Consider the following 13575-nt stretch of genomic DNA (forward strand, 5'->3'; position numbering starts at 1 on the left):
GCAAGCCATGAGGTAGAAAATTACCCTCTTCACTGAAAACTTTTACTGCCAGTACTTGGTTATTCCATATAAACTAGAGAACTTGTGACTTTCATGTATATTCAGTCTCGATATATTTTTGAAATGTTCTGTTGTTTCAGTGTTACTTTATATTTCACATAGCTTCAGAGTAGATTTAGATTTACATTTGGGAATAATGGATTGTGTGTGAAAAATATGTATATTGAATTCATAAATAGACAGTAAGATTTTAAATTATCAAAAAAAAATTTAAAAGAATTCATCATAAATCCAAATAATCCAACTTTACTGTGACCCTATTTAGATTTGGATTTTTTTAAGGCCTTTCTACTTCGAGTAATATCCCTCTTGCCTCAGAAATAATGGTAACATCACTATTTTTCTTTGTTTCAGAAGTGACCAAGGTTAGAAGAAACCTTTTCAACCAAGAAATGCTTTCTCCTTCAAAAAGATCCATGAAAAGACTGCCCCGAAGTCATTCAGTGTCAGCTGTTGAAGGGCTAAAATACAAAGTTGACAACCTTAGGGAGATTCAAGGTACTATATGTGTCCAAGTAGGAATAACCCCAATTGAGAAAGTAACCATCATAACTGTTCCCTCAGCCTTTCTTAAAAGATGACAGGGTGCTCTATGAGGCTCAAAGCTATATGACTGTTAAAGAAGCTAGGTTTCTTCTAAAGGATATATTAAACCTTAATAACTAGCTTTGCTTCAGGCAAAGTGGGTGGGGGAACAGGAGAAAATTCCATGGTCCAGAGCCATAGAGACATTCTGGAATATTAAAGGAGGTATTTGTAGTCAGTGAAGGGTGGCTTGAAGCCCACAAGAATCATAAAGCAAGGAATTCCTCATTGCTAACTAAAAATCTCACCAGACCTAGCAACAGTATCAACCTGAAAATCCACCTCTTTCTGAGGAATATGAATCATTTAGATTTGTATCTAATACAATAGATAACTTGTATCTATTTTATATCTATATCTAAATAAAAAAACATCAAATAACGCTGAGGATAAACAATAAACTCTGTTCTGTAATCTTGCCCACTTCTCCACTTTTGTAATTTGTTTTTCCCTTAGTTTCCTAGTAAAATCCCACTTTCAAAATTACTGATCTTGGTTTCACTGAACTAAGGGAAAGGTTATTCACAACTAAGCTAAATAGCTTCTTAGGAATATCCCTAGAGACCAGGCTTAGTGAGGGGCAATTGTAATCCCTTTCCCCCTCTACCTTCTCACCCTCATTAGAGTTTCCCTTAAAAGCTATGTAGTTTAATACTGATGTCTCCAAGTAATTAGTTTGAGGTAGTTTTAAGTGAAATAGATTTCCTTTCCCTTTACCAAAAAGAAAAATGATTGAAAATACTACTTTGTAATAGTAGCAGCAAACATTTTCTTGAATGCCTACCATATACACATGTTACTGAAAGATAACAGTAGATAGTCAAGAAAGATGAGTTCCAATCCCATCTCGCATACTAGGTATATTACCCTAGGCAAGTTATTTAATCTCTATCTCCCTCAATTTCCTTATCTATAAAATGGGGGTGATAATAGCACCTACTTCAGATTTTTCTGAAGATTAAATGAGATACTATTGTGAAATGCTTTGCAAACTCTAGACCACTATATACTAGCTGCTACTGTTGTTGTTAAGTATTGATAACCCAGAGCTATATGATAAAGCCCTACCAGTGGGGAGCTTATATCTACACATAAACAGAAAAAGAAAAAAAAAAAATAACAGGATAGGATGCCACATGACTAAATAATAGAATCCAGTAAGTATAACAAATACAAAGGGGAAAGGGGATTACCTGCTAAAACAGAGTAATCTACATGGAAAAGATAAGATTTGAGCTAGAAGTTGAAAGGATGAGCCCTTAAATAAATGGAGAAAAAAGAATGGGAAGAATATTGCACAGACTAAGATACAGTGACAAGAACACTCCCAGGAGCAACAAAGCAGGCTACTGGGGCAAGAACAAAAAGCAAATGTAGAGAACCAATAAGAGCTAATTTTAAAAATATAATATTAAGTATCGACATTGTTACAAAGCTATATATTTGTGTTTCTTCCTCATTTTTAACCTTTAAACTGGTTTATTGGTGAGATGTCATTCAGTGGTCACTTTATGTATTCAACTCTATTTTCTTAAAATATAGCATGTCCCAAGTTTTAATCCAGTTTTAAACTGATAGTTTATTTTTTAAAAAAGAAAATTGCCTACTATCTTCAGAAGAAGGGAGGGAGAATAATTTGGAACTTAAAATCTTGCAAAAATGAATGCTAAAAATTTTCTTGACTTGTTACTAAGAGAAAAAATAAAATACTATTTAAATACACACACATATATTTAAAAATAAATAAATAAGCTTTAATAGCTTAAGATTACACCACAACTTTGGAACACCCTGTGTATACAGACACATAGTATATATGTGTGTATTAATGTTTATTATAGCAACATAGATAGAAAAATGAAAACTTGTCAGCTTACCAGGGATACTTGGTTTATTCTGTTTTATCTAACTCTTATAGTACATAGATGGAAGTTAGGGTTTTTATAAAATATAAGTCAGTATATTTCACATGTGTAATTAATGATAGAAATAGATATGACAACCCCAATTGCTTCAGTTCTGAAACACTAAAATGACATTAAGATTTAAGATCATCTCTCCTAATTTCTATGGAGTTAGCCAATGTACTGATCTGATATATCATGATGAGTAGTTTAGCTCTTAGTTTTTCAAATAAGTGCTTTCATTTTTATAAACTTGAAGGAAAAAATATTTAAATACAAAATAGTTCAGAAGTCAATGATAAAGGTAAGAAGATAGAATGTTTGCTTCCCAACTCTTTGCTGAAACAAATACAAATTATATTTTATATGAAAGTCTACAAAATGTTATATACATTATCCTTTTAGTGTTGATAGATCAGCCAGTTTTATCCAAAGTTAATTAAATTAAAAAGAACTAAGATCCTTTCTATTCTATAATAATAACTGACTAGCCATTCTCCTCATCAAATCATAGGCCATTTGAAATTTAAGGCTGCTACCTTTAATGCTTATATTTGCCCCTTATAAAGTTATATAAAACTTGTAATTTTTGCTTCTCTCATAATTTAGATTATCATAAACTGCTAACTAAGAGGGTATCAGAGACTCCATTGCACAAACAGGTATCTAGAAGATTACTTCAGAGACAAATAAAGGGCAGGTAGGTTGCGTTCTTACATTTATCTGCTTCATTAACTCATTGTACTTTTTTTTTTTTTTTTTGGATTTAGTATGATCTTTGCCTTACCTTCTCTTATAACTTCAGATTTTGTCTGGCTAGACGAAATCTGCATCTTTAGAAGTAGAGCCATGTTTGGATAGCAAAGTAAACAGTAACCAAAATTTGTATAATTTGGAAAAATAATTTATTGGCTTTTAATATGTTCAGATTGGAGATTAGTACTCCCAATTTGAGCATATAGGAAGTTGTCTCAAGAATTTAAAAGTCATGAGATTCTCTGGTGAGATTAACATCCAGTAGGCTATTAGTAAGACGACCCCTCCATTTTTCAAGTATAAGAAAACTCACATACATTATTTTTCTTTTATTTCAAGGTCCTCTGATCCTGGTCCTGACATTGATGTTGTTGAAGAATCTCCTGAAAAAGAAGAATGTGGTGAGTATTTCTAGAATTTGGTCTTATCTTTTTAGTTTTTCTTAGTCTTAATAAACTAGCTTTCTCTCTATTTTATCTTGAATTCCAAAGCATTTTATATATGCAGTGATGATAGGGTCATACCTGCAATAGAAATTTAGATTTTTGTGTATGGAAGGGTCTAAATTGGAAGGATCCTTAAAGTTCATTTAGTCTTAACTTTCTACTTAGTGAAAGAATCTCTTCACTAGTTTCTATTGAATACTTCCACTCATGAAATAGACCATTCCATTTCAGCTCTAATTATATCCATTTCAAATCTGTTCCTATGTAACTTTTATTCATTAGTCCTATTTCTGCTCTCTAAAATACTCAACATAGGTTTAATCTCCCACGACAGGCTCAGCTATTTGTATATGAGTATTATATTATGTGATTTAATAAAAATGCTTCAGGTTATTTAAGAAATTCTCTTATGAATGAATGAACATGTATCTCACTAGAAAGGCATCTGCCTTTTAAATGAAATGTTGGCTGTTGTTATCTAATATCATAACAGTAATATAAATTATTTTCTCATACCTTTAAAATTAGTGAGGTAGTTTATGGATATATAATATTCTTATCCAAATGAAAATAGAATCAGGGTGAAAATTGATATAACCTGATTTTTAGGTTTGGAGTTTAAAAAAAAAATGGAACAAAGGTGATGGTTGTGTTGATTTTTATGTACCTTCAGGAAAAGACATCTGTAGATCATACTTCTCTATACTTCAGTGAAGCCACATCATAAATACTATGTATATTTGTAGCAACATTTTAGAATTAATTTAACAATTAGCATTTGGTCTAGAATTTCCATCTTTTATCCATTGTTGTACAAATGCTCTTTTTCCTGTTTAGTATGAAAATATCAAGGATATATTTTTCCTGGATAAATTAGCTATCATTCTGCTTTTCTAGAAACGAGTTTGAGACGAAGCCCTCGCATCAAGCATCTATCATTTGTGAGAACAAACTCTGCTTCTTTCTACCCCATATCACAACCAAAGCCTCGAAATATACAGAGAGTATACTCAAGACAGAAGGATGAATCAGGTCACTTATATACTTAACCTCTTAAAAATAATTTTTGACGGATGGGAGATTGTGTGTGTGTGTGTGTGTGTGTGTGTGTGTGTGTGTGTGTGTGTGTGTGGTGCTTTGAGGAAAATGTTGAATTTGCCAGTTTTTTTCCCTTGGGTAGGGACAATAATGTACATGTAACACTGAACTTTTCTGTGGAAAGACTTTCCAGCTTTCTGCCAAGATATATACTTTGGACCAGTACAGTTTGTTGTCTATGACATCATTCTTTTGTTTATTCAAAAGAGATTAATCTGTAATGACTTAGAACTTTTGCTATACAGTAAAACCTCAGATAAGAAATGAAATTTTATATATGTTATATTATTTATGCTATTCCTCCTTTCATTATCACAAAAAAACACCTATAGTGTTTTTTTCATGAGTTTTATTATTTCATTTTTCCTAATATAATTTGGATGTCTTAATGCTATGCACAGAGAGCCAATAGCACTAAAGTATTTTCATACTTTATTTTTTAGGTACTAAGGAATGTCCTGTAATTCAGGGTATCCGATCTCCCAAAAGGCTTTTTTTTGGTGCAGTCTCTGAGATGACTACACCTACAAAGGAAGTGCATCAAACTAAAAAGTCTCCAAAAAACCCAGTGGATTCTAAGAAACTGTATCAGGTAAATGTCTTATAATAAGCATTTTAAGGTAAAAAAAAATTGGCTATTGTGTTCATGGGAATCATAAGTGAGAATTAGATAAGGCCTTTTTTTAGGGGGCTTATAATACAATATACAAGACATAAGCAATGCAAATCAATGTTTATAATTCAAGGATTTATGAGTTAGAGCTTGAATATGAGATTTTGTGATTGATTTCATCAGTCACATCAGTATAGTGCAGATCACAAACCACTTATGAGTTAATAGAGTTAAAAATGTTTATTACCTGATTGCCTGTACTCTTGCAATGATCCTCTTTGAGCTAAGGAGATACTTGGGGGAAAAGGAAATTTTATTTCCTGAGTCAGTATTCAAAGACTTTGACAGGACCTGCTAGAAGTTAAATTCTACTGGTGTAGCCACTTTTTTTTCCTTTAAACTTTCTTCCCTTTCCCCCCTGATTCCCTTCCCTCCCTCCCCCCATTTAACAAGTCTTTGTTCTCTCACCTCTCCAACCACCACTGATAGTGAAAGAAAGTAGGAAGAGAAAAACTCTTGTAACAAATACATAGTCATGCCAAATGAGTTCCCTCATTGGCCATGACCAAAAAAAGGCTTCAACCTATATCCTAAGTACATTACCTCTCAGTCAGGAGGTAGTTCTAATGTTTCATCATGTGACCTCTGCAATCATGATTGATTATTGTATTGATCAAAGTTCTTAAATTTTTAAAAGTTGTTTATTTTTATAGTGTTGTTGCATAAAATATTCTAGTTCTGTCTACTTCACTCTTCATCAGTTCATGCAATCTTCCCAGGTTTTTCTAAAAATGTCCCTCTCAACTTTTCTTATGGCACAATAATATTCTGTTACATTCATGTATAATAAATATTTTTGGACACCAGTTCTTTGCCACCACAAAAAGAGATTTTTTCCTATTTCTTTGATCTCTTTGTGGTATAGACCTAGTAGTAGTATCACTAGGTCGAAGGATAGCACAATTGTAACTTTTGAAGTATCGTTCCAATATACTTTTTAGGTAATGTACCTTGTTTTTCCTGGAGCTCTTTCTATATTTTTCATTTTCTTTTTCTGTAAGTTCTGTGAATCTAATTGAATGTGAGATGGAACCTCAGAGTTGTTTTAATTTTCATTTCTTTATTAATAATTTGAAGCTTTTTTTTTCATTATGGCAATTGATACTTTGTATTTTTTCCTTAGAAAACTGCTTGTTAAAATCTTTTAACCATTTATCAATTAGAGTGGTTCTTATAAATACGTAATTTAAAGAAATGAGACTCATTTAAAAAAATTTATAATAATTTTTCCCTTCCAATTTTAGCTGCTTTGGTTTTACTTTTAATTTGATTTCATTGGCTTTATTTATCTTAGTATATGGCAGCAGTCTATATGTTGTGCCAAACTTTTTCAGTAGTTTTTGTTAAATTCCATTGCTTATGGATCAGTCAGTAAACATTTGTTAAGCAAAGTACCATTATTAGCACCAGGCACTCTGCTAAGTGCTGGGAGTAAAAAAAAAGCAAGCAACAAAGAGCTCACAATATAAGGGGGAAATGTGAAAATAGCTCGATACAAACAAGCTAAATTGAAAGTAATCCATAGAAGAAAGGCACTAGAATTAAGGGATATCATGAAAGTTTTTTTGTAGAAGGCAGGATTTTATCTAGGACTTGAAGGAAGCTTAGGGAAGCCAGGAATCAAAGATGAGCTTTCCAGAAATGAGGGACAGATAGTGAAAATGTTCTGGATTGGAATAGAGAATATCTCATTTCAGGAAGAACAAAGAGGCCAGTGTCAGCAAGTTAAAGATACAAAGGAAGAGAAAGGCAGGGAGGAGTTGTAAGAATAATGGGAAAATGGGGGGTAAGGAGAGCTAGGTTGTAACCTGCTTTGGAAGCCAAATAATATTTTATATTTGATCCTGGTGATAGAGAACTACTAGAGTTTATTGAGTAGGTGGTGAAGTGGAATGATCATACTTAACAATTTAAGAAGATTGTTTTCATTTCTGAGTGAAATATTGTAGTGGGCAGACCAACCAACAGTCTATTGCAATAGTACAGGAATGAAGTATTGGATCAGTGGCAGTGTCTCATGTAAGGATAAGCATGCAAGAGATACTATGAAGTTAAATAAATAGAACATGGCAGCAGATAAAGGATAAGCAGATGAGGACTGGATGACACCCCGAATGCAGACTTATGTGATTTGTAGAATGGTAGTATCCTCATAGTCCTCCCAGTCTTTTTCCTAATAGGGATATTAGGAAGGAAGATTTGGGGGAAAGACAAGTTCAGGTTTGGACATGTTGTGTTTAAGATTTCTATGGGACATGCAGTTCAAGACATCTAATGAGCACTGGAAGATTAATTGGATTTGAAAATCATCCCCATAGAGATGATAATTGAATCTCTGGGAGCTAATGACATCACCAAGGGAGATAGCAGGGGAAGAAGAGAAGATGATCTAGGCTAGAGCTCTGTGGCATTATAAGGCAGGACCTGGATGAAGGTCCAGCAAAAGAGACCAAGAAGGAGGGAGCAATCAAAAATACAAATTCACCTTGATAACAAGATGAGGCATCTGAGTAAAGTTTTAGTGGAAAAATCAATGTACCTATAATAATGATAGGTAAATATTTGGGGATTGATCTTGGAAAGTCTGAAAGATAAAAAGCAATTGAATGTATGGGGACAGAGTATGCTTGGCTAGAACAGAATGAGTGGGAGGTGAAAAGTACATAAAAAGACCAATGGGTGGAAGTAATGATAGACCAATGGATGAAATGGAAATTTCATTTGGAGAGATGAATTATGATTCAAATGACAGAAAACTAGAAAAAATGTTTTTAATTGCACTATATAAAATGTAAGTGTTGTAGAGACTGTCTTAATTTTTTTATTTTTAATTTATGAAGTAAAAAAGGCATTTCCATAATAGTAGAACTAAAAACAATCACAGGTGAAATTGCAAATATATATGAAATTATTATGTAGCTTTTCCTTTTATAAAATTCCTTCCTCCTGCCCTAGACGTGTATGTGTATGCATGTATGCATATATGTATAAAATCATTGTATATATACTTCTATTTATCAGTTCTTTTTCTAGATACAGCTAGTATCTTTCTTCATAGGTCCTTTAAATCAGAATGACCTAGTCATTCAAAATTCTTAAAATAATATTGCTATTACTCATTTCCCTATTGATTATTTCATGCAAATCTATTCTTGTTTTTCTAAAATCAACAAGCTCAATATTTCTTAAAAGCACAACAGTATATTTGGTTTGGCTAAAAAATAGAGTAATGGATCAGTGGAATAGGTTAGATTCACAACACACAATAGTCAGTGACTACAATAATCTACTGTTTGATAAACCACAAAGATTTCAACTTCAGGAGAGCTCACAGTTTAACAAAATTGCTGGAAAAACTGGAAAATAGTATGGTAGAAAATGGGCATTGACTGGTATCTAATACCCTGTATAACATAAGGTCAAAACGGGTTCATCATTTAGACATAAAAATATAAGCAAATTAGGAGCACAAAGGATAGTTTCTCTCTCAGATCTGTGGAGAAGGGAGGAATTGATGACCAAAGAAGAACTAGAGAACATTATGAACTGAAAAATGAATTGATTATGTTAAATTAAAAAGGTATTGTACAACCAAAACCAATACAACCAGGATTAGAAGGGAAATAGAAAACTGGGGGGAAATGTTTACATCTAGGGCTTCTGATATAGACCTCCTTCTAAAATACATAGAGAACTGACTCAAATTTTTACCCAATTGAGAAATGGTCAAAGAATATGAACAGACAATTTTCAGACGATGAAATTAAAACCATTTTTAGCTATATGAAAATATGCTCTAAATTACTCTTGATTAGAGAAATGCAACTCTGAGGTACCACTTCATGGAGTTCTCAGATTGGCTAAGATAACAAGAAAAGATAATGATAAATATTGGAGGAGATGTGAAGAAAACTGGGACACTAAATCATTGTTGGTAGAGTTGTGAAATGATCCAAGCATTCTAGAGAGCAACTTGGACCTATGCCCAAAGGGATAGAAAATTATACATATTCTTTGAACCAGCAGTATCTATATTGAATCTGCATCCCAATGAGGTCATAAAAAACAGGGAAACCCACATGTGCAGCTTTTTTTTTTAGGGCAAGGAACTGGAGTGGATACCCATCTGTTGGGGAATAGTTGAATAAGTTATGATACATGAATGTAGTGGAATTGGTCTATAAGAAATGATGAACAGATTAATTTCAGAAAAGTCTAGAAAGATTTATATGAACTGATGCTAAGTGAAATGAGCAGAACCAAGAAAACAGGATTATGTGATGATGAACTTGGCTCTTTTCAACAATGAGCTGATTCGAAGCAATTTCAATAGATGGAAAGAGCCATCTGCATCCAGAGAGAGAATTATGGAGACTGAATGTGGATCAAAGTATAGTATTTTCATCTTTTTGTTGTTTGCTTGTTTTTTTCCCTCTTTTGATCTGATTTTTCTTGTATAACATGATGAATATGGAAATATGTTTAGAAGAATTTCATATGTTTAACCTATATTAGATTGCTTTCTTCCTAGGGAAGGGAAAGAGAAGGGAGGGAGAAAAAATTGGAACACAAGATTTTGTAAAGATGCATGTATTTTGCATGTATTTGGAAAAATTTTTTTAAATATATTTTTAAAAATTTTAAAGTTCAATAGTATTCTATTATCATATACCACAACTTATTTAGCCATTCCCCTGTTGATCGGTATCCCTGCAGTTTCCAATTCTTTGCCACCACAAAGGAAGCTGCTAAAAATATTTGAGAACATAGAGGATCTTTTCCCTTTTCCTTAGTCATCTTTCAAAACAGACTTAGTGGTATTGCTGAGTCAAATGGTATCGACAGTTTAATAACTCTTTAGGCGTAAAGGTAGATTGCTCTCCAATATGGTAAGTCTTACAAACCACTGGACAGAGGAATTGGAGTTGACAGTCAAATTTAAGAAATATTGGCAAGGGGCAGTTAGGTGGTGCAGTGGATAAGAGCACCAACCCTGAAGTCAGGAGGACCTGAGTTCAACTCTGGTCTCAGATACTTAACACTTCCTAGCTGTGTGACCCTGAGCAAGTCACTTAACCCCAATTGCCTCAGCAAAAAAAAGAAAGAAATATTGGCAAGAGGAAAATGATCAAAGTTGATTGTTACCTAGAAAAGAAAACTCTAGTTTAAAACTTGGATTCAACCAAAAGTCAAAACTTCTGCTTTCTCCAATTTTCCTATTTTCTTATCCATTTTTTAAATGGATCTTTATGAGAATATCAAGCATAAATTTGCCTAGTTTAAGAGTTTTGTATTAAAAAAAAAAAACACTTTATAACATTTGAGTTGGAATGATCATTGTCACTTTCTTTATAGACTCCTAGGAAAAGTGACCAGAAGCCTCAGACTCCCACTAACAGAATTCTAAGGAGATCGCCTCGAACACCACAAATGGCATATCACACTCCAAGAAAACAAAGAAAAACTACTTCAAAAAATACATCAACAAATCAGATGGCTTGTAAGAATTCGACAAAAGATCTTTCATCTGATTTAGAAATTATATCACTATCTAAGGCAAAAGTAATCCCTCAGAAGGAAAGTGCCCTGCAAAAAGAATTCCCCTCTCCTCTTGAGAGAACTCCCCAAAAGCCAAGAAGCCAAACACCTGAACTTTTAGAGACTCCTCCTTGGTCACGTCAGAGGAATTCCAGTCTAGCCAGTATTTCATGTCCAGTAGCCAAGTTCCCAATTACTGTCCAGACCGCTAATACTAATTATCTTACTCCCATTAAACACTCACAGAAAACACCTCAGAAATCAGGATCCTTTATATCTCCAAGAAAATCTGGTCAGGTAATTGCAATGACACCTCTAAGTCAGAGAAATCAAGATCCAAATGTTCTCATACATACAATTTCTCAATCAGTGGAATACACTAAGGAATTAAAAGATAAAACTGTTCAAAACATAAAAAGATCAGGGAATATGGTTGCTGCATTCACACCGCCTATTTCTCCCCCCCCAAAAAAACTATTTAATTCTCCACCACATGATGCTTCAGTAATGACTCCAACTAAGACATCTTTTGTGGTTTCTTTCTCTCCTACTGGACTTGAAGAATTTGATTGCAAGATACAGAAATCGCCAAATATGGCAGTCATATCTCATTCCAGTAATCTTATCTCTACTCTCAGAAGGAGTTCAAGGGTAACTAAACCTATTAACAGTCTGCCTTCACCACCTTCCAAAATGAGGAAACAACATATGAGTAGAAACAATTCCATCCTTGAAAGAAGTTTGCCACTTTACCAGTTAAATACTTCTGATGGTTCTACAGTTGAACAAAAAGATTTGGCAACTATAAAATTATCCCCTAAAAAGGAGCAGGAAAAAGTAAATCTTTCTCCTCCAATTTCCCCCAAGGAGCACTTTCACCCTTCAGGGTATGAATGGCTTAATTGCTCTCCTCTGCTTACTACCCAAAATGCAACAGAATGTCAAAGCAGCGATAACTCAGAAACTTGTTTAAGACCATCTGAAGGATTAAAGAAGGCTCTTAGTTGTGAACAACTTTCTACACCTAATGAGGTGTCTTCTCCACTGAATAAATCTAAGTCTCCTTTGGTACCTTCTTATGCCCTGCGTTGTACTGCAGATAGAAGGCAGAGAAAAGCTGCAGCACGGTTAGCAGATCCAAAAGCTTCATCTCAGTTTTCAGAAGACCATCTGAAAGTGATTTCTGTTAGTCCTCCAACCTATGAGGTTGAGCTGGAGATGCAAGCCTCTGGCTTACCCAAGCTTCGTATTAAAAGGGTAGACTCTGTCAATGCTGAAAGCCAAAAAAAGGTGGATACATCTCTAGAAGGAGAGAACATTTCTGATCTTGGATGCTTGTTGCACCAGGGTAAAGCTAGCCAACTTGAAGCTACTTATGTCTCACCTCCATGTCTTCATTCTTCCCATACTACCCCAGGCAAGAGTGGGGGACAGATGTATATCTGTCAGTCTTATACTCCAACTCACTTTCCCTCTAGCACCCCTTCCCCCTCCCCAACAGATGCTTGGGTTCCTTGGACACCATCTCCCAGGCACAAAGGGAAGACCACTCCTGATACAATCCAAGACTGGCCAAGAAAAAAAAAGGCAGTAGACAGCAATACTAATTCTTGTGGGAGAAATGAAAGAGGTTTGGATCTCCTAGGAAATATATCTGAAATTGAAGAGGAGGGAAAAGAGAGAATTTTTGAACAGGGCACGAGCAAAACTCCTGTCTTGGGGGATTTTGAATTTGAAGGAGTATGTCGGCTTCCAGATCAATCACCTTCTAGTGACTGTGAACCTAGGCTTGAGGACAGTTTTTCAAAAGGACAATTTGGATTATTCTCTAGGAAAAGACCACTTTCTTCTAAAGAGGAAACTGAGTACCAAACTAGAACTTGTGGCAGCCAAAAAGGAAATCAGGTAATTTCTGCTGATAATGAAACAAAGGAAGAAAGGAAATCTCCAAGTAGAAGTACAAGACAGCCTTCCTCCATGGGGGATGATGAAGTATTCATTTCAGGTAAATATATTCTTAAGGTCTTCTGTTTAGTTATTGTTGGGAATTATGACAAGTGAACAGGAAGTTTGGGAGGTGAATCCTTAGAAAGATGAGTTGCTTATTTTTTTGGTTTGTTTCCAGTGTCCATGGGAGAATGTAGTAGCATAGTTTTATATATTAAGCAAATATTTTTCAGGTGTCTGGTATGTGTCAAGTACTGGGCCAAATGATGTATTTGTGGTATGGTGTTTTTTTAGGTTCTACCCCACCTAACTGTGCTGTGAGAAGTTGTCTCTCTGCCAGTGGTCTTCGGGCACTGACCCAGTCTCCTTTACTATACCAAGGAAAAGCACCTTCCTTTCAGCGAAAGGATATTAGAGGTAAACCACCTAACTTGTAATTTTTATTATTGATTAGCAAATTCTAAGAACTCTAGCCTGTGTCAAAACTATGATCTTCTTGTGGCTGCCAATCCAATTCAACATTTTTTTAGTTTGGACCTATGGTTTCATCTATATAAGTAACTCCAAC

At 34.3% G+C, this 13575-nt stretch overlaps 1 protein-coding gene across 1 annotated transcript in view; it reads left to right on the forward strand.

Annotated features, from left to right (window-relative positions):
• Positions 1–13575, forward strand: part of TICRR (TOPBP1 interacting checkpoint and replication regulator) — a 40485-nt gene that overhangs the window by 24232 nt on the left and 2678 nt on the right. Inside the window, exons 15-21 of the mRNA XM_051981088.1 lie at positions 415–558; positions 3159–3249; positions 3645–3706; positions 4649–4783; positions 5293–5441; positions 10878–13065; positions 13302–13424. Coding sequence (XP_051837048.1) covers positions 415–558; positions 3159–3249; positions 3645–3706; positions 4649–4783; positions 5293–5441; positions 10878–13065; positions 13302–13424 — 2892 coding nt within the window. The remainder of the gene's footprint in view (positions 1–414; positions 559–3158; positions 3250–3644; positions 3707–4648; positions 4784–5292; positions 5442–10877; positions 13066–13301; positions 13425–13575) is intronic.

Source organism: Antechinus flavipes, chromosome 2 (genome assembly GCF_016432865.1).
Source record: "Antechinus flavipes isolate AdamAnt ecotype Samford, QLD, Australia chromosome 2, AdamAnt_v2, whole genome shotgun sequence".
In the NCBI taxonomy this organism is placed as follows: domain Eukaryota; kingdom Metazoa; phylum Chordata; class Mammalia; order Dasyuromorphia; family Dasyuridae; genus Antechinus; species Antechinus flavipes.